Source organism: Lepidochelys kempii, chromosome 1, assembly GCF_965140265.1.
Source record: "Lepidochelys kempii isolate rLepKem1 chromosome 1, rLepKem1.hap2, whole genome shotgun sequence".
NCBI lineage: Eukaryota > Metazoa > Chordata > Testudines > Cheloniidae > Lepidochelys > Lepidochelys kempii.
Genome location: NC_133256.1, coordinates 128,282,825 through 128,301,563, shown reverse-complemented (window position 1 = coordinate 128,301,563; position 18,739 = coordinate 128,282,825). Strand labels below are relative to the sequence as shown.

The following is an 18,739-nucleotide window of genomic DNA, read 5'->3' as shown; positions in this document are numbered from 1 at the left end:
AAGAAACCTTGCTCTTTAAGTTAATGAGGATCAGCAGAGAACTATTGAAACAAAAAAAAAATCTTTATATGTTAAACATCAGATATTCGTTGATGGCAGTTTCATTCAGTCACCTTTCAGTACATTTAGAAAGAATTCAAAATCACAAAGATGAACCAGCTTTAATTTGATGCTGCTAGGAAAACTAAAATGTGTTTGGGCTCTGCATATTAATTACCTTGCTGTTTTAAAGGTTACAACAGTCACTTTTTCCCAGGGAGGTCATAGTTCTGATTTAATAAAGGCTTATGAATTACAGAATATTATAGAGCCTTTGCAATGGACTGCAGAAACAAAACCAGCAAGGTTTATTCTTTGCTTGACAAACCCAAAAAAAGATAATAAAGGGGTGTGAAAAAAGAACTAGATCGGTGTTGAAAAAAATTGTTCTGGCATTTATGGATCAATAGATTCTTTCTTCAGTGTTAAATGGAACAGAAAAGAGAGTGCTACTTTAATAACTACCATGCCTGTCCTGACTAAAGTTTTCATAAATAAGCCAACACAAAAGGATCTTTTTTAGCAATGACAATATGATTCATTTTGTAGTAAATTAGAGCAACTGTTTCAAGATGAATGCAAGTGCTTATAAAGCACTTGTTGGCATTAAATACTATTAGTAATTGCTAATAAAATATCAGAAAGTGATTTTGGTGAGAGTGCATTGCACTAAATTGTAGCTAATCTTGCTTTAGCATTATCAGCCTTTATGACATCCTAATTAAAATTATATAACCTAAATGTGGAGTTTTGTCCCTTTTTTGAAATGTATTCTTCTCAAGTATGTTATATGATGTTGCTTTTAAATCTTGACATAGATTTTCTGTACACAGTTGGGAATTTTACGATAGACCATGACATGGAAATACAAGTGCTACTGAGTTTAAACACGGCCATTTCTTGTCTAATTTCTTTTGTTGTTGTTTTTGTTATTATTCTAGCCATGTGTATTTAGAAGTATCTTCTGGACAATTAAGTAACAGCCAGAGCCACGACAAACATATTTGTGCTCCCTTGGCAAAGCAGTTCAAATGGGCCATATTTGCAAAGCCCATGATTCAGTAGAATTACTTATCCTCCTCAGCTCTGCCATATCATATGACCAAGAGTTTTAGATCCACAGGGTGAGCCTAATGGGGAATGTGTCCAAAACTGGTGTTTATTTTTTTCCTAGGGGCCTCAAATTTTCTCCACAGAGCTCTCTATCAGCAGACAGCAACTCTTATCTCACACCAAGGGGGCTCTGGATCATAAGTGGTGAATGTTCATCATTTCAATCAGTCCCTGGGCGATGGGCCTCCAGTGGTTTGTGGTCCTCATTTGGCAGCATTGTCTGAACTGGCCCTGATTATTAGCTTAGAAATGGCAATGTGTTACTCTTTTTTTAAACTCAGGACAGTTTTGAATTGATGTAAGTTAGTGTTAAATTAATGGTGTCCATTTGAAAATGTTCAGCTGTTCTAAAGCGTTCATTCTAGAATTCTGATTTCCAGTCACACGATAGGATAAGCTCTCTGCATTTTTTTTTTAAAGCAATGAATGACTATCCATGGTAATATGGACATAGTGCATAGTTTTGAACCCAAATTGTTCCACTCAGCATGGGTTAGTGTGATGTTTTGAATAAGCTAATTTCAGAAATGCAAAACTAATCATAACCTTATTTTTTTAGTTCATGTTATTCTAAGTTTCAAGACAAGTAGCAAATATGACATGCTTTATTTCTAAAATCTAATAATTATGGTATAGGGTGTGAAAAAATAGCAAAACAACTTTCATAAAATCTCCAAGGAAGGATTTGGAATCCAATTTGTTCAGATGAAGTCTGGATGCTCAGGGTTGAATGACTGAGGATTGACCTGCTATCTTTCTTGTAAATATCCTTTGTAGAATTGAATTGAGTGTAATTTTTCTTAGGGTTTTCAATTTTGTTTTACTTATTTTTCATTTATTTTAACTGTTGCCACATACTTGTCTCTGTACTGTACAATTATTATAAATTGCAGAACTGCTCAGTACTGGACTATTCTGGGCAATGCCAAAAGGAATCCAAAGGAATGTGCAAGGGATCATTGTCCTCAGTGAAAGAACTGATATCCTAATTCTTCCTGTGTGTTGTAGATGCACAGTACAATAAGAACGTTTGGATGAGGGTTTTTTTATGTTACTCACATAAAGATTTATCAAATTTGTGAAACCTTCAACCTGCATTGCTTGTTGGATATTGGGTTATTCTGAAAAAAAGATTTTTTTTTTATTTTTTTCTGCCATCACACATGGCATCTACAGCAGGGGGGAAATGTTCTGTGGTTTTAATGTTTGAACTGAAGACATTTAGTTAGTACTATGACCTTTTATAAATATAAATTGAAGGAGAAAAGAAGGGGAATATGTGTTGTGAATATGTGAATATCCCATTGCTAATTCTGTGGCTGGTGAACTAAAATTGTCTCTTTTGCCTTTTAGGTTTTCTAAGTACTGGAGACCAAGCTGCAAAAGGCAATTATGGATTACTTGACCAAATCCAGGCTTTACGATGGATTGAAGAAAATATTGGATCCTTTGGAGGAGACCCAAAAAGAGTTACTATTTTTGGATCTGGAGCAGGAGCATCCTGTGTTAGTCTGCTAACACTATCTCATTATTCAGAAGGTAACGATCCTCTTGGTAAAATAAAGGTAAAAAGGGATCCTTTAAAACAAGGCATTTTAGGCTGAAGACTCAAATAGGACCCTTCAGTGTTCCCACCAGGAAGAAAAACAAAACAAAACAAAAAAACCCAATCAAGCAAACAGAAAAACGTAAGGGGAAGATTCACTGGTGTTCTCCAACTGCTTTGCTATGGCACACAGCAGCATTAAATCCGGGTCTGTGGTTGCACCAGGTGAATCTCGCCAAGTATTTTCAAATCGTTTCAGAAAAATGCAAATATATTCTAATTTATCAGAATAGTCAATGATAACAGGAAAATATATGTAAGCAGGTAATGAAAAATGATGTCAGTGCAGAAGGATCCTGGAAATCAAGCCTATTAAACTGATTTTAGCTGAGCACATTTTTTTTTTCAAATTATATGATGCCTGGATTCTGTAAAAGGGAAAAAAGAGTGCATAATTTTCCTTTGACCTTTAAACGAGTGAAGAACATATTTATGTGAGTCATTTAAATGCACAAGAGTATATGATTGTTTGTATCTGGCACTCCTTAAAAGATTAAAAATGTTAAAGAACTACCACTGCGCTAAAACTGGGGTATTTTTGTTGTCGGTGTAGGGTTACTGTGAAAAATATATTTTGTCCTTGAAATGCCAACCTAAAACTTTCATGTTTTACATGTATGACCATCAAGAACCAGGGAGATTTTAACTAGAAGCTTATTCAAAGCTACAGTGAAAAGGAAGAAATTAGTTAAATTTAAATTAAATTAAGTTTAAAAAGTTAAATCAGTGGAAATAGAACTGAAATACAGGAATCTGCATCTTTTCAGTATCATACAATCAAAGTATTCTTTGCTTAGTAAAAGCAGCTTTCTTATATGTAATTTCATTTGCATTTAAACAATTTGCACCTGCAGGTTTGTTCCAAAAGGCAATCATACAGAGTGGAACAGCCCTGTCCAGCTGGGCAGTGAACTACCAGCCTGCCAAATACACTCGGATATTGGCAGATAAAGTGGGCTGCGACATGCTGGATACCACTGACTTAGTTGAATGCCTTCGGAATAAGAACTACAAAGAACTCATTCAGCAGACCATCACTCCAGCCACGTACCACATTGCCTTTGGGCCTGTGATTGATGGGGATGTGATTCCAGATGACCCTCAGATTCTAATGGAGCAGGGAGAGTTCCTTAACTATGACATAATGCTAGGTGTGAACCAAGGGGAAGGCTTAAAATTTGTGGATGGCATTGTCGACAACGAAGATGGGGTTTCCCCAAATGACTTTGACTTTTCCGTCTCCAATTTTGTGGACAATCTATATGGCTATCCAGAAGGGAAGGATACACTCCGGGAGACCATTAAATTCATGTACACTGACTGGGCAGATAAGGAAAACCCTGAAACACGAAGGAAGACCCTGGTAGCTTTGTTTACTGACCACCAGTGGGTTGCCCCAGCTGTTGCTACAGCTGACCTGCATGCCCAGTATGGCTCTCCAACATATTTCTATGCATTTTATCACCACTGCCAAAGTGAAATGAAACCAAGCTGGGCTGATTCAGCGCACGGTGATGAAGTTCCTTATGTATTTGGCATTCCCATGATTGGTCCCACTGAATTGTTCAACTGCAACTTCTCCAAAAATGACGTCATGCTCAGTGCAGTAGTTATGACATACTGGACAAATTTCGCCAAAACTGGGTATGTTTTGCATCTTATAGCCTTTTTCATTCATATGATTGTTCTGAAATACTGAAGTATTCCATTGTAATGGTCCCAAATGATGCATCTTACAATAGAGTTACAGCACTAATTGGAATCACTAATGCAGAATACTGCTGTAAAAAGGGCTTATTTATATTAAATATATTTTTAAACTAATATTTGCTCTATTAAACTAATTGTACATGAAGAATGATGTACTTTCTATTAAAATGGGGGCAATTAGTATAAAGGTAAATGTCCTTAAGTCAAAAGAGCTCAGCAACATGCTGTAGATCAGAGGAATTGTCTTTTTTACTGCAAGAAGAAATTATGATGTAGATCATACTTATTCACTAAGAAATTCTGTTTTTTCATAAAGGGAAGGGAACTTATTGGAGAAGTGGGTCAGGAAGATGTCCATTGGGAAGATTTTTTCTTTGGGAGTCAGAAATGGAATAAAAGTTAATTTACTGGAATCTAGTCATCAAGAAAAGTCTCACACAAATCTGTTTAGGTGGGGGGTGGGGTGAAGGGCTTTAAAAAAGGCTGGTTACTAGAACATAAAAAGGCATCAATGTTATGCAGATATTACATTTGTAAACACTGAAGAAAGGACCTTCAAAGCAACTTAATTTAAGAGGCTATCAATAAATCCTGTGCACTAAGCCTTCTCCCGGTAGCATTCTTTTAAAGAATATTTCAGTATTTTAGTTAAAAAACAAAGGCTCTTTTTGTTAACTTTGACTCTTTGGTACTAAATTAAAATATAGCTACTTGTGGCGCTCTAAATTTTTCCAATGAACATTCAGGATTGGTTTCTCGAAACGACAATTCTACTGCAGTGCAGTGCGCGGTCTGCAGCAATATAGGAAAGGCTCAGAGATCTCTAGTGTTCTAACACTCAGCGGCTTAGCAGCTCTGGCGATCTTTAATGAATCCAAATGACATGCTGGGGAAAGCAATTTTTGCAGTCTTAACAAAAATGTGGAGCATGAACTGAGTCAAAAATAAAATGCTGCATTCAGGTCGCTTTGCTGGCTAAGACAAGACAAAACCTTTTGTTGCAGTGTTCACTAGACAAACAGATGTTTTTGCATGTGTGGACTGTGCAGAACTGTGGTGACAGTGAATAGGTGATAAAATATTTAAGGTGTAGCTGGCAACAAGAAATCACTGGCACTAGGATGGGTGGGCTGCTAAGGGGAAAACTGACTTAACTGACTGTGTAATCTATATGATGGTGTGCTATACTGAACGCTGCATGGCATGAACTTGTGACAGGGCTCAGAAGCAGATTTTTTCGATGATTAGATCTTTATTAGTGTGGATAAAACAGCCCACATACATACAGGGATTCAGACCCTTAGAAAAATACCTCAGAAGAATTATTATGTAGGATGTCAAGACCTGTCTGTGTGATTATTATTTATAATTATTTTATTATTATTTCCATAGAATGCAAACAAATCAGACTTTTGTGGTTATTTAAGCCTTACAAGAGCTCCTCACTGCTCCATCTGTCACCATTACTCATAATTTCAAGGCAGTTGCTACGCACTGCTGCTGGAGAGCTGATTTTAGCAGAATATGCATACCATTGTCCAGTCCTCCGGCTGTGGACTTACATTCATATTGTACCTCCTAAAGACTGCACCAATGCTTCAGAAGGGTTATTAATCATTTCCAAAGCACCCAACTGGTAATATGCTTAGTAAATGAAGACTAAAATACAAGATCTATTCCATTGTGGATTCGCTCCTTTACAAGCAGTCTGAAAAATGGATTATAAGTACAGCCCTGTAGCTATACAATTCCAGGTGTCCTGCAGAAGGGAAACTTCTTTGTTTTGTTTTAACAGAAACCCTAATGTTACTCCATAGAATCCACCTTTTAGAACAAGAAATTTCCTGGTGGATAAATGGAATCTTAAGCTCTATGACTATATTTGTTCTGCACCTCCAACACATCCAACTGAAATAAAAAGGAGAATTTCCTCTGGCAGGGAAAAATAGGATCTTGTAGGCTATAGAACCTCAAACTGAGATTATATAGGGACTTATTTTAGGTAACTAGTCTCCTATCCACCCTCCCACATACAATTTGGATTCCAGGTATACAATCAGGCCTAATACATCAGAAGCACCTGACATGTTTCAGGTTTTTGTTTTTCAGTCATTGTTTTCCTGCTTTATCCTGATATTATTTGGCTGCTTTGTTTTTGTGCCCACAGCAACAGATATTGAAAATGTATTCTCTGTGAGACTATAACACTGCGGGTTTCTCTATAGCTGAACATTAAACATTAAAACTGCAGCCTGTTTAAAAAAAAAAAAAAAAAACTTCTGACACTCCTCCAGTCCTGGATGACTCTCACACTGAGGCAGTATCTAGGAACTTTACTGTACAATTACTGCTCAGTTAGTGCAGTGCTCTGAAGGGCTGTGCTGAGCTTCTAATTGACACACACCACCTGCTGATAAAAAACACACACACTGTTTAATGGGTCTATTGCCAAGGCTAGGTTTGGAGGGCAGGTCAATCCTGTAAAATCACTAGGTGTCAAAGACACAATGAAAGGCACTGTACTTTTATTGTATTTTACTTTGAAGTCAGTAACTGAAGCTAGAAAACAAAAAGTGACAAATAAAGTGACTGTTTAGTGTTGAATGGCTCATGCTTGAAATGAACACTTGGAAATTGCAGTTTTCTGATGGTCCATTTCCCTTTCAGTGCTAAGACTATAGTTTTTAGCCTTCATTCATCATCATCTTGACTTCTGAATCTACTCACCAAAGCTATCTCTTACTGAAGACATTCCTTTAAAAATGGGGGTGGGGGGAATGCATTGTGGAATATATTCAAGAAGCTTTGTTTGGGGATCACAATTATATATAATATTTATATATATATAAACAGTTTGCATGAGATTTTCTTTAAGATCTCCTTTTATGGCTTCATCCTGCTGTCCTTGTACAATCAGAATTCCCATTAACTTTAGTGGGAATTTTACATGTTAAAGGAATCAGTCATATAATTCAGGCTTTATCACATCCTCCCACTGTAAGAACAGTGGGAGTGGGATAGAAGGCAAAGGAATTGTTGTAAGATGATCCTGTCATAGACTACACTTTTATTTCCCTCTCTATGGTCCACCATAAAGCACTTATTCTCATGCTTCTGGCTCCTCAGACATCAACTCTCTGAGTGGAGACATGCATCTCCCTCCCTCCTGACCGGGTACTTCCAGGCTACTCAGTTCCCTCACTACACTGTGAATTCCCCAGTAAGTCAAACTGCTTAAGCAGATCTGCTTTGCCTTCTCTTCAGAGCCTATACACACTGCAATTGACCATAGTTAAGTTACTGCACACCTCTTTCTAAGCAAGCACTTTTATTCTTAGGTTAAAAGCATTATAGAAAAAAACATGAAAAGAAATACAGCAACCTACCCACATGCTAATAAGCATACCAGAGATCACTCCAACTCCGACCAAGACTGTGGTCAGTGAACAGTCTTCAATCCCCCTGCCCCACACAGGGTTTTTTCTGTGGTTACAATTTCATAACACGTTTTGCTCAGAACAAGAACACTAATGAAAAGTTTAGTGCCTCCTTTAGACAGCCTGGGTCTTTGATTTGGGAATAGGTAATTCATAGACAATGGATTTCTCCTTAGTGTATAGCTTCAAAAGTTTGGATTCAGTAGAGGAAATTTGCACTCCTTTTCTCCCAAGTATTTCTTATGAAACCCACTCAATCAAAAAATCATCATTGTCTGGCCCATTGTTTAAAACTCATTTGAAACTCATTACTCTTCCCAGGGTTCACATTAGTCATCTCTCCTCTTAAAGAAGTTGCATACAGTCCCACAATAATACATCAGCATTTGACTTTATAATACAATGAACTCACAAGATACATAAACTTAGTTCAATAAGGTTTGCCCAGGATATTGCAGAAAATGACCACATAGGTCACAGAAGCTTCCTGAGTTTTCTTTGAATGCTCCACTTCAGGGAAGGGTTGGCAGTGCCAAAGAAGAGGCATGGATGGAGCTGAGTTGATATTTTAGTTTAGGCGCCATGCTGAAAAAGAAATCATTTTGGTTTGAACTGAAACTATTTTTTTTTAATTGCTGAAATGAGAAAAAAATGCATTTCAGGCTGAACAAAATATTTTGTCCAATCCAAAACAAAATATGCATTGGTTTCTGTTTCCTTTAGGTTATGGTTAGCTGGTTTTTACTTTTTAAAATTAGCTAAATTTATTAACAAAACACTGTTTCAAAATGAAAAGTTGAAGTGTTTAATTTTAGAATGGTCAAAACAAAACTTTTCATTTCAAAATGGTTGAAATTTACCATTTTGCCATTTTCAGATTTTTTTTTTCCCTTCAGACAAAACTATTTGCTGAATTCAACCCAGATTTGTGAATAGTTTCAGTGCCCCTCCAAAATGCATTTTTAATGAACAAGGTCAGCTCCCAGATTACTGCACTGGGCAGCACAGCATGGGGAGGAGGTGACCAGCCCTCTGTGAAGAAAGAAGTGGTTCGGGACTATTTAGGAAAGCTGGACATGCACAAATCCATGGGGCCGGATGCGTTGCATCCGAGAGTGCTAAAGGAGTTAGCGGATGTGATTGCAGAGCCATTGTCATTATCTTTGAAAACTCATGGTGATCCGGGGAAGTTCCGAACGACGGGAAAAAGGCTAATGTAGTGCCCATCTTTAAAAAAGGGAAGAAGGAGGATCCTGGGAACTACAGGCCAATCAGCCTCACCTCAGTCCCCGGAAAAATCATGGAGCAGGTCCTCAAGGAATCAATTCTGAAGCACTTAGAGGAGAGAAAAGTGATCAGGAACAGTCAGCATGGATTCACCAAGGGCAAGTCATGCCTGACTAATCTAATTGCCTTCTATGACGAGATAACTGGTTCTGTGGATGAAGGTGGATGTAATGTTCCTTGACTTTAGCAAAGCTTTTGACACTGTCTCCCACAGTATTCTTGCCAGCAAGTTAAAGAAGTATGGGCTGGATGAATGCACTATAAGGTGGGTAGAAAATTGGCTAGATTGTCAGGCTCAACGGGTAGTGATCAATGGCTCCATGTCTAGCTGGCAGCCAATATCAAGCGGAGTGCCCCAAGGGTCGGTCCTGGGGCCAGTTTTGTTCAATATCTTCATAAATGATCTGGAGGATGGTGTGGATTGCACCCTCAGCAAGTTTGCAGATGACACTAAACTGAGAGGAGTGGTAGATACGCTGGAGGGTAGGGATGGGATACAGAGGGACCTAGACAAATTGGAGGATTGTGCCAAAAGAAATCTGATGAGGTTCAACAAGGACAAGTGCAGAGTCCTGCACTTAGGACGGAAGAATCCAATGCACCGCTACAGACTAGGGACCGAATGGCTAGGCAGCAGTTCTGCAGAGAAGGACCTAGGGGTGACAGTGGACGAGAAGCTGGATATGAGTCAATAGTGTACCCTTGTTGCCAAGAAGGCCAATGGCATTTTGGGCTGTATAAGTAGGGGCATTGCCAACAGATCGAGGGACTTGATCGTTCCCCTCTATTCGACATTGGTGAGGCCTCATCTGGAGTACTGTGTCCAGTTTTGGGCCCCACACTACAAGAAGGATGTGGAAAAATTGGAGAGAGTCCAGCAGAGGGCAACAAAAATGATTAGGGGACTGGAACACATGACTTACGAGGAGAGGCTGAGGGAACTGGGATTGTTTAGTCTACAGAAGAGAAGAATGAGGGGACTAGTGTAGACCAGAATTATGAGAGCTATTTAGGGAGTGCTGTGAACAAGAGCAGTCAGAGAGAACTGGCCAGATCTGGGGAACCATGTTGAAGGCTCTTGAAGAGGTGAAGGGGAAGAACCAGCTCAATCACTGCAAACCAAGTCTGAAAACTAGAGGGTTGATTCTGGAGGTTCCCATGAGAATGCACAGAGCTTGCAGGCACAGGGACCTCAGGATTGGAACACTACAGGGAGCCTTCTTGCATAAGATATCAGTTGAGGGCTTCAGGAAAACGATTGCAAGCAGCACTGGGAATTGCCAGAGGTTACGGACCTAAAATAGGGGAAGAGGAACAGGGGAATGAAGTGTTTTTTTGGCAGTCAAGTGAGGGACCTGGAGATGGTGACACTGAAGTGGGGATGGAGGACTGCTCTATTTTAACGTGTTGTACTTTGAGGGGGTTGAGAATTGTCTTACTTTGAGGGATTTTCTGAATGTTGAAATTGTACTAAGAAGTTGTGTGGGAAACCAGGGCTTGAGTTGGTTTTTGAGAGGGACATCATTCCTTTCCTGGGCAAAGGGAACTACTCCTCTCACCTCTGGGAAGGCCTCAGCTGGAGTATCGTGTCCAGTTTAGGACACTAATATATAAAACTTAAGTAGAGAAACTGGAAAGGATCCAAAGGTGAGCGACAAAGATGATCAAAGGGATGGAATGGAAGCTATACAAGCAAAGGCTGAAGGGACTGATTATGTTTAGTTTAGAAAAGAGGTGATTAAGAGGGGACATGATAGTGGTCTTCAGATACTTGAAAGGCTGCCACAAAAAAGATGGAGAAAAGTTGTTCTCTTTTGCTACAGAGGGCAGGACAAGAGGTTATGAGTTCAAACTACAGCATAGCAGATTTAGATTAAATCTCAGGAAAAACTTTCTAACTGTAAGAAGAGTAAGACAATAGAAAAGACTGCCTTGGTAGCTCCTTTGTTGGAGGTTTTCAAAAGGAGGCTGGATCTTTTGCTTACCCTCTAATATTTCATTTCTCTTCGTTTGAAGATATTGGTTGATTCCAGGTCTGTGGTATTGAAATAAAGTACAATCACTATTGTTTTGGTTTCATAAACAGACACAATAGCTGTCACAATATATTATTAAGAGGTTGCACAGGAAAAATCTGAAGTGTGAAGAGTAAACTCTTTCACACACACATACTTGCAGCAAAACTCATTGTTGAGAGGAAGTACACTCTCAAGGGTGTCTTTTGCTTTTCTGTTAACAAAGAGAGGGCAGTATTTTTGCAGCGCATGTGCAACTGCAACGGTGGCACTGAACTTCAGTTGCAGAAATGCATTTTGTCATCCAGCAAAGTCAAAGTGGCACAAAAAAATGAAACATTTTTAGAATATAAAAGTGCCCATCATAAGTTTATTATGCTAACAGTTAATATAGTCATGAAAACTGCTAGATAAAGGTTACAATTTGAGCAGCATGATGTAGAGCTCAGTGAGAAATGGGGCTCCCTGCGGAGTTCTCATTCTATTGGTGTTAATACCCAGAGACATTCAGTAGTGTTTCATTGTGAAGCCTTCCATTATCTTAACTGGCTGCCAGAGCTTCAACTTTTGTGCATGTGTTATTATTTTGCTCCTGAATCAGCCATCACATCATTGCAAGGACATTTATTTTATGACACTTGAGTAGGGTGACCAGGCAGCAAATGTGAAAAATTGGGATGGGGGTGGGGGATTATAGGAGCCTATATAAGAAAAAGACCCAAAAATTGGATCTGTCCCTATAAAATCAGGACATCTGGTCACCCTACACTTGAGAAGCAAGCTGCATGTAGGCACTTTAAAGAGCTGTGCATCAAGAACTGTAGGTTGAGCATCACTGAGCTACCGTATATAATTGGGGCATAAAGGCATGAATCACAGCTCACAAAGAAGGAAAATGGAAGAGAGTGGTGGATGAATTCTCTGTGATTTCCCTCTCTGGAAAGGTTCACAGTTTGAGTCAGTGACTCCATGAAAATGGCTAGACGATACAAGAGAGACTATTCTCAGATACTGACCTGAAGGTACTTTGGTGGCAGAGATTCACTTGGAGAACATTTTAGGTGTAGAAAGAATTTAGAGTGAAAACACTTAAAAATAAGCATCATTAGTAGAGAGCAAACACTGATCAATAATTGTATTCTAGCAATTGTATGAAAAGAAGAATGGTGTCTAGGCTAAAGCACATGATTGGGAACCTGGAATTCCCAGCTTTGTCACAGACTTTGTATGGTAACTTTGAGCAAGTCACTTGGCCTGCCCGTGCTTCTCTTTCCCCAGCTGAGACACTGGGGATACTAATAATAACTTACCATTAACTCAGAGGGATGTTGTAAACCATAATTAATTGAAGTGTTCTGAGAGCTTGGCTGGAGAAAGTATAGAAATGCATAAAAGCATTGTTCTTCTTTTATTACATTATTATGTGCATTATTCCCAAAGCATTCCAGTAGTTTTCTTTGTTTCATAAAGACATGGATGAGCTTCCAGAATTTCTATAGGCCAAAAGGTCAAATGAAAGGCTAAAATTACAAAACCAGAAGTGGAGGGACAGTGCCAAGTGAAAGGTCCAAAGTCAAGTGAATGGCTAATTGCCAGGTGAAGCCAACTATGCAGATCTATGAGCTATGCCCATGTGTGATATTGTGTCCCCCATCCAAACCTACGGAATAGCTTCACAAAGGTTATTTCAGACTATTTTATGATATGGGCAAGAATATACTCATATCAACAGATCTTCCATCCCCAACCCCCAGTCCTTCACACTGGCATATAAGGATTTCCTATAGAGAGAGGCAATACTCCCCTACACACTCCCCAACCCTTTTCGTTCGGAGTTGGAGGATAGTATAGGAGTTTTCCCCTTACTGAACACACAATCCAGCTCTTCGTGGCGGTGAAGGGGTGTGGGAAGGAATGGTTAGTGAAATCTAAAAACATGCCAGCTTAGCTCATTTACACAATGATAATATTACCTCAGATATGACACTATGAGGTAAAGTTATCATTGGTGACATTTTGGAATTTTATGGGTAAAATCGTGGCCCATGTAAATTCAATGACAAAATTTCCATTAACTTCAAAGCAGTCAGGATTTCACTTTATTGTCACATAAAAAGAATGTGTCTTCATTTACATACATAGAGGGTGGGATGGAGTGGAAGAAGAATAGTAAACTTATCCAGCCCATGATCCTGATCGTGTGTTTCATGAGATGTACTGAGTGCTCTCATGTCCCTTGGGTTTAGTTCTTTGAGCACAACTAACTTGCCTTGTTGGCTTAATTTATATACTTTCTGCACCTACACTGCAGAACAAGGCCCAGGGTTTTTAGGGCTATGAATTGGAACAGTGTGTGCTTAACAAAGAGATAGAAAATATGACACTAATTTCCTGCTATAGCTGTTCCAGGCTTTAGAGTGTCTAATGGGGAAAAATGACTTGTGCTTTTATAATCTGTGTAAGTTTATCCAGGTTTTAGAATTCTTGTCTTGTGTCCAAAAGTACTGTAATAGATATATTGCATCAAGCCAATGCCTACTTGTCTTGATTTGCCAAATCCTCCTCTCTATTCTTTGAGAACAAAAGGAATACTTTATTTCCTTTTCAAATACATGTTAGAATTCCTCAGAGTGGCAGCACATTGAAATGTCTTGCAGTATTGCTTGGAAAGGGAAAGCTCTACCTTAGCTTCAGACAAGGAGTAACAATATGGGATCAAATTGTGGCTCATAGATATTATTTAAAAGAATAAAATCTAAAAAATTCTGGAATACTCAATATATATCTTCAGCAGATGGCAGGGATGTGGTGCAGAATAATATGCAAAAAAACCCCAAACAAACAAAAACTAGATTAAGAATATTTTTAATTGTATTTTACTTCATTGAATTCAAGGGTAAATTCCCCCTGGTAAGCAGGTGAATAGAAACATCTTTAGATTATTAAAGCTAAATGCCAGTGTAGATCTAGCACTAACAACAAAAGAACCTTGGAAACATATAATCATCTCATGGGCATTTTAAAAAAGAAAACAAAAAAGCTTTTAAAACTGTAATATTGGATGAGGGAATTCCTGGAACATAGATAAGAGCACATTAGAAGAAAAGGAAAAAGATTAGATTGATTTTTGAAAAAGAAAAACTAATGCATATGGGAATGGAGAGAAGAAATGTCAGTATAACGCATAGAAGATACTTTATATACTTTAGTATGATATATTATAAAGCACAGACAATATTCTTTGCCCTCTGAAGGCTGAACCCCCCCCCCCCCAATGGAATATCTAACTAGCTGTTAAACTTAGGTGTAACGTTCATGTTTCAAAAGAAGGAACATGCATGTTATTCCTAAAGGGTTTGTGCTGTTAAAAGTCAATCTTTAAAAACCACACAGTGCTACCGGATGCCCTGAAGCTAAAGTCAAATCTTGAGACATCCTGAGCACCTACAACTCCCACTGCTGAAAGTGCTCACTACCTCTCAAAAATTCATCTTTAGTGCCTAATCCTTGAAGCCAATGCCAAAACTTCAGCTGATTTCAGAGGGAGTAAGATCAGGTCCTATTTTCTATTCTCTATATAGAGAACTACTGTAATACCTCATATTTCATGTATATTAAATGTTTTTGTTTTTAATGGCACTTCTGCAGGGTTACAGTTAGCTAACTGTCTTCAGTTTCTGTTAATTATTGTCGAATAAAACAGAGTTAATTTCTTGGTTGACTATAATATTGCTTTGTTTTTACCATTGTAGAGATCCAAACCAGCCTGTTCCACAGGACACAAAGTTCATCCATACAAAACCCAACCGTTTTGAAGAAGTGGCCTGGTCTAAGTATAACCCTAAAGACCAGCTCTATCTGCACATTGGTCTGAAACCCCGAGTTCGGGATCACTATCGAGCAACAAAAGTCGCCTTCTGGTTGGAACTTGTACCACACTTGCACAACTTAAATGAAATATTTCAGTATGTTTCCACAACAACTAAGGTGCCGCCTCCTGATATGACCTCATTTCCTTATGTCACAAGACGTTCTCCTGGAAAGTTGTGGCCAGCGACCAAACGCCCAGCAATGACACCAGCCAACAATCCTAAACATTCAAAGGACACCCACAAAACAGCCCCAGAGGATACAACTGTCCTGATAGAAAACAAACGAGATTACTCCACAGAACTGAGTGTCACCATTGCAGTTGGGGCATCCTTGTTATTCCTCAACATTTTAGCTTTTGCTGCATTGTATTACAAGAAAGACAAGCGACGTCACGAGACACACAGGCGCCCCAGCCCTCAGAGGAACACAACCAATGATATAGCGCACATACAAAATGAAGAGATTATGTCATTGCAGATGAAACAGCTAGAGCATGACCACGAGTGTGAATCGCTGCAGGCACATGATACCCTGAGACTAACCTGCCCACCTGACTACACTCTTACTTTGAGGAGGTCCCCAGATGACATTCCACTAATGACACCCAACACCATAACCATGATTCCAAATACATTAACAGGAATGCAACCTTTGCATACTTTCAACACCTTCAGTGGAGGACAAAACAGTACTAATTTACCCCATGGACATTCCACTACTAGGGTATAGCTCTGCCATTTCCCCCTCTTACCCCACAAGCCACTTGGAAGAAAAAGAAGTAGAGAAAAGAGCATTCACCATTGAACAACTTGTTAAAAACAATGACAAAAAGTAAACGTGAAGGGCAGTCGTTATTTTCTTACTGATCCTGCCCATAGAAACTCTCTGATATTAAAGATCAGCTTCAAACCCTGTGAAATGTGAAACATGTACATTGCTGTTATGATACTGCTTTAAGATCTCAGCCGCTTTGATTGAAAGTTGATGCCAGAAGAAATCACTTGAAAGGATGTTTTGAGAGTAACAAACAAGCAGAATCTTCTGGAACACAGAGCCAGTGACTGTACAGTTTTTTTAATATATGAAATTAAAAAAAAACACCAGTTCTTTATGTGCCATACCATGAAGGGCCCTTGTTAAAACAAAGACATCACCGTGGGCTTTTATCCAGCATAAGAAGCTGTAACCAGAAGGGGGAAATAGGATTTTATTATTAAAAAAAAGAGGACTATGCAGTAAAATACGTATAGTTCTGTGCAAAGAGATGACTTGCCGGCCTGAACTATATTTAAAGAAACTTTGTAAAAAGTGTACATAGCTGTGAGTTTAAAAAAAAATAAGCTTTTATTGACGTTTTCAGTTTGAAAAGAACTTTTAGAAATTGTGCTTTCAGTTGTGACCTATGTGTATATACATTAGTCATATCACCTCTGTTTCCTCCAGACCAAAAGGAGGATTTTCTTCTTAATTACTAGTGGTGAAAAAAGACATGAGGTTTTTCTAACATGTTTCATTTATAGGAGGACATGGTGTCATACACAGAATACAGTTGTCTGTGTGACCTGCATATTTTCCCTTAAGGGTTGCAAAAGTGCATGTTAAAGCATTCTTAGGAGACAGTTGTTTTTTAGATCTTTTTTCTTTTCCTTTCCTTTTATTTTTGTGTTAGCCTTCATTAAATTGCAACACAGAGATGGATCAGAAAATGGAAATCATGATTATTGTTTTAAGCTTGTTCAATTGAGCAAAGAAACAACAATACAATGAGTCCAGTTTCGTAGTTCTTGGTTATTTTAATACATTAGGAGGACTTGCTTCACAATCTAGTGCCCTGACAAACGCGAAGAAAACCTGCCTCTTGGTCAGTTGTTTATGAGGAAAACTAGCTCAATATTCACCAGCAGCTGCAGAAGAGTTTTTGCTGAGGAAGCACCCACTCAGCTTTGCCAAACAGAGTCAAAATGAAATTGGACAGAGGAAAGGGGGTGGGGGTGGTTTGTTTGGGTTTTTAAAAGTGGAACGGTCATGACTGATCTGTATGAAAAGAGATTTTTCACCCAGTATCCCGTTATTATGATCAAGAGTGCACCTGTCTGAAAACTCTAATTTTGCTAGTTAATTATATAGCAGTGACACAACCAATCAATATTACTGAGAGCTAAAAAGAGAGATAGCTAAATGTGCTCTGTGTGAATTTATATGAAAATTCTGGACAGCTTCATTGTCAGTAAAAGGTTAAATTATTATTTTCCCCTGCCCGCCCTTAACTGGGGAAATAAGGGCAAAACAGCGCCATCGCACAAGGGGCTCAGCAGTTTCATTTAAACAGCTGATTCAAGTGTGAAAAGCTAGACATGAGTTATTAACAGATGAAGGTTGTTTATATTTTGTCTTTAGAAAGTGACTGCATCATCAAGAGATAGTAACCAAAGATATTTGAACAAAGTTGCTCTGCACTTGAACATGATTATCCCAGATGTATTTTGCATTTTTATTTCAGTGCCAAATTGGGCATGGCACCGTCATATTGTCTGTCCCATACAGAACCTAACACAAGATGCCTTCTACTTTGGAATAGCCAGCCCATGAAATGATATTGTAGACAATGATAACAAAATCTGTGGGCACTGCACAACTCCTTGCTGTGTGTGCATGGCAGAGAAGTGGGTTCTGAGAGAAATGAAAAGAGATTTAATACAGTGAAAATGCATCATATGACCAATCATGTTTTATACATAAGACAGATATGTTATACAGATTAGAAAGTGTTGAAGCAACAGTCCCAACCTGCATCTAGTAGCAAATGGAAAAATTTCTTCTTCACTGATCCATCCCATAATGTTTATTAAAGCTGACTCTTTACCAGGCCATTTTTACAACTTATGTATTGCCTCAGCTGAGATGCAGTAGTTCATGACCCTAAAAAAAGGCAGTGATGCTTGGCATCATAACCAGTTGGGTATATTTGTAATGTGAATTACAGTATTTGTTGAGTACTTCCAATTGTCTTCTGCTAGCAATATGTACAGTAATGTGTCAGGCTTGTGACATTTGGGTAAAAAAGTTCCTGTTAGTGAATGGTTTTAGCTTTTAAAAATAATTATGATCAAGTCAATTTAATAATTTAATACATCTGAATTGACGTACGATTTATAAATGGAAAAGATTTATAGGATCTTCATAGAATTCTATAATAATGATAACAAAATATACTTGGCAAAGAAAAGAAAACAAGAACTTTCCCAGGCTTATAGTCTTGACCTTAAGAGGCACGCAGGGTTTAATGGTTTCTTTTGTTATTGTTTTGCAATTTTTTGTTTTTGCCTTAAGTAATGATAGAAGATATATATGGCTGGACACATATGTATAAACTTTTCAGCAGCATTTTTAATAATAAAATATCACAGTATTTTCTAACGTTTTGTGCAAAGAATTATGTGTTCATCCCTTTTTTTTGTAGAAAAATATTTTTTTTAATCCCCTTTTAATGATCCAGTGTAAGTGATGCCTTGATATACAGTATAACAGTATTAAATTAGCAGAGGTTGCATTTTCAAGATATTGAGTTGGCATGGCTATTAAAGCTCTATAAGCCTATTGCTCAGGTGAGTGAACACCTGCTTTGACGCTCAGATGGTGAAGATATTCTCGAAGAGAAA

General features: G+C 38.3%; 1 protein-coding gene across 6 annotated transcripts in view; it reads left to right on the top strand.

Annotated features, from left to right (window-relative positions):
* The window catches only part of NLGN4X (neuroligin 4 X-linked), a 252,399-nt gene extending 233,902 nt beyond the window's left edge, over positions 1–18,497 (top strand). For all 6 annotated transcript variants that reach the window (XM_073354245.1, XM_073354263.1, XM_073354294.1 and 3 more), the window contains 3 exons: positions 2,506–2,691; positions 3,613–4,402; positions 14,960–18,497. In XM_073354245.1, the coding sequence (XP_073210346.1) occupies positions 2,506–2,691; positions 3,613–4,402; positions 14,960–15,809 (1,826 nt within the window). In that variant the 3' untranslated portion in view covers positions 15,810–18,497. The remainder of the gene's footprint in view (positions 1–2,505; positions 2,692–3,612; positions 4,403–14,959) is intronic.
* The last annotated feature ends 242 nt before the right edge of the window (positions 18,498–18,739 follow it).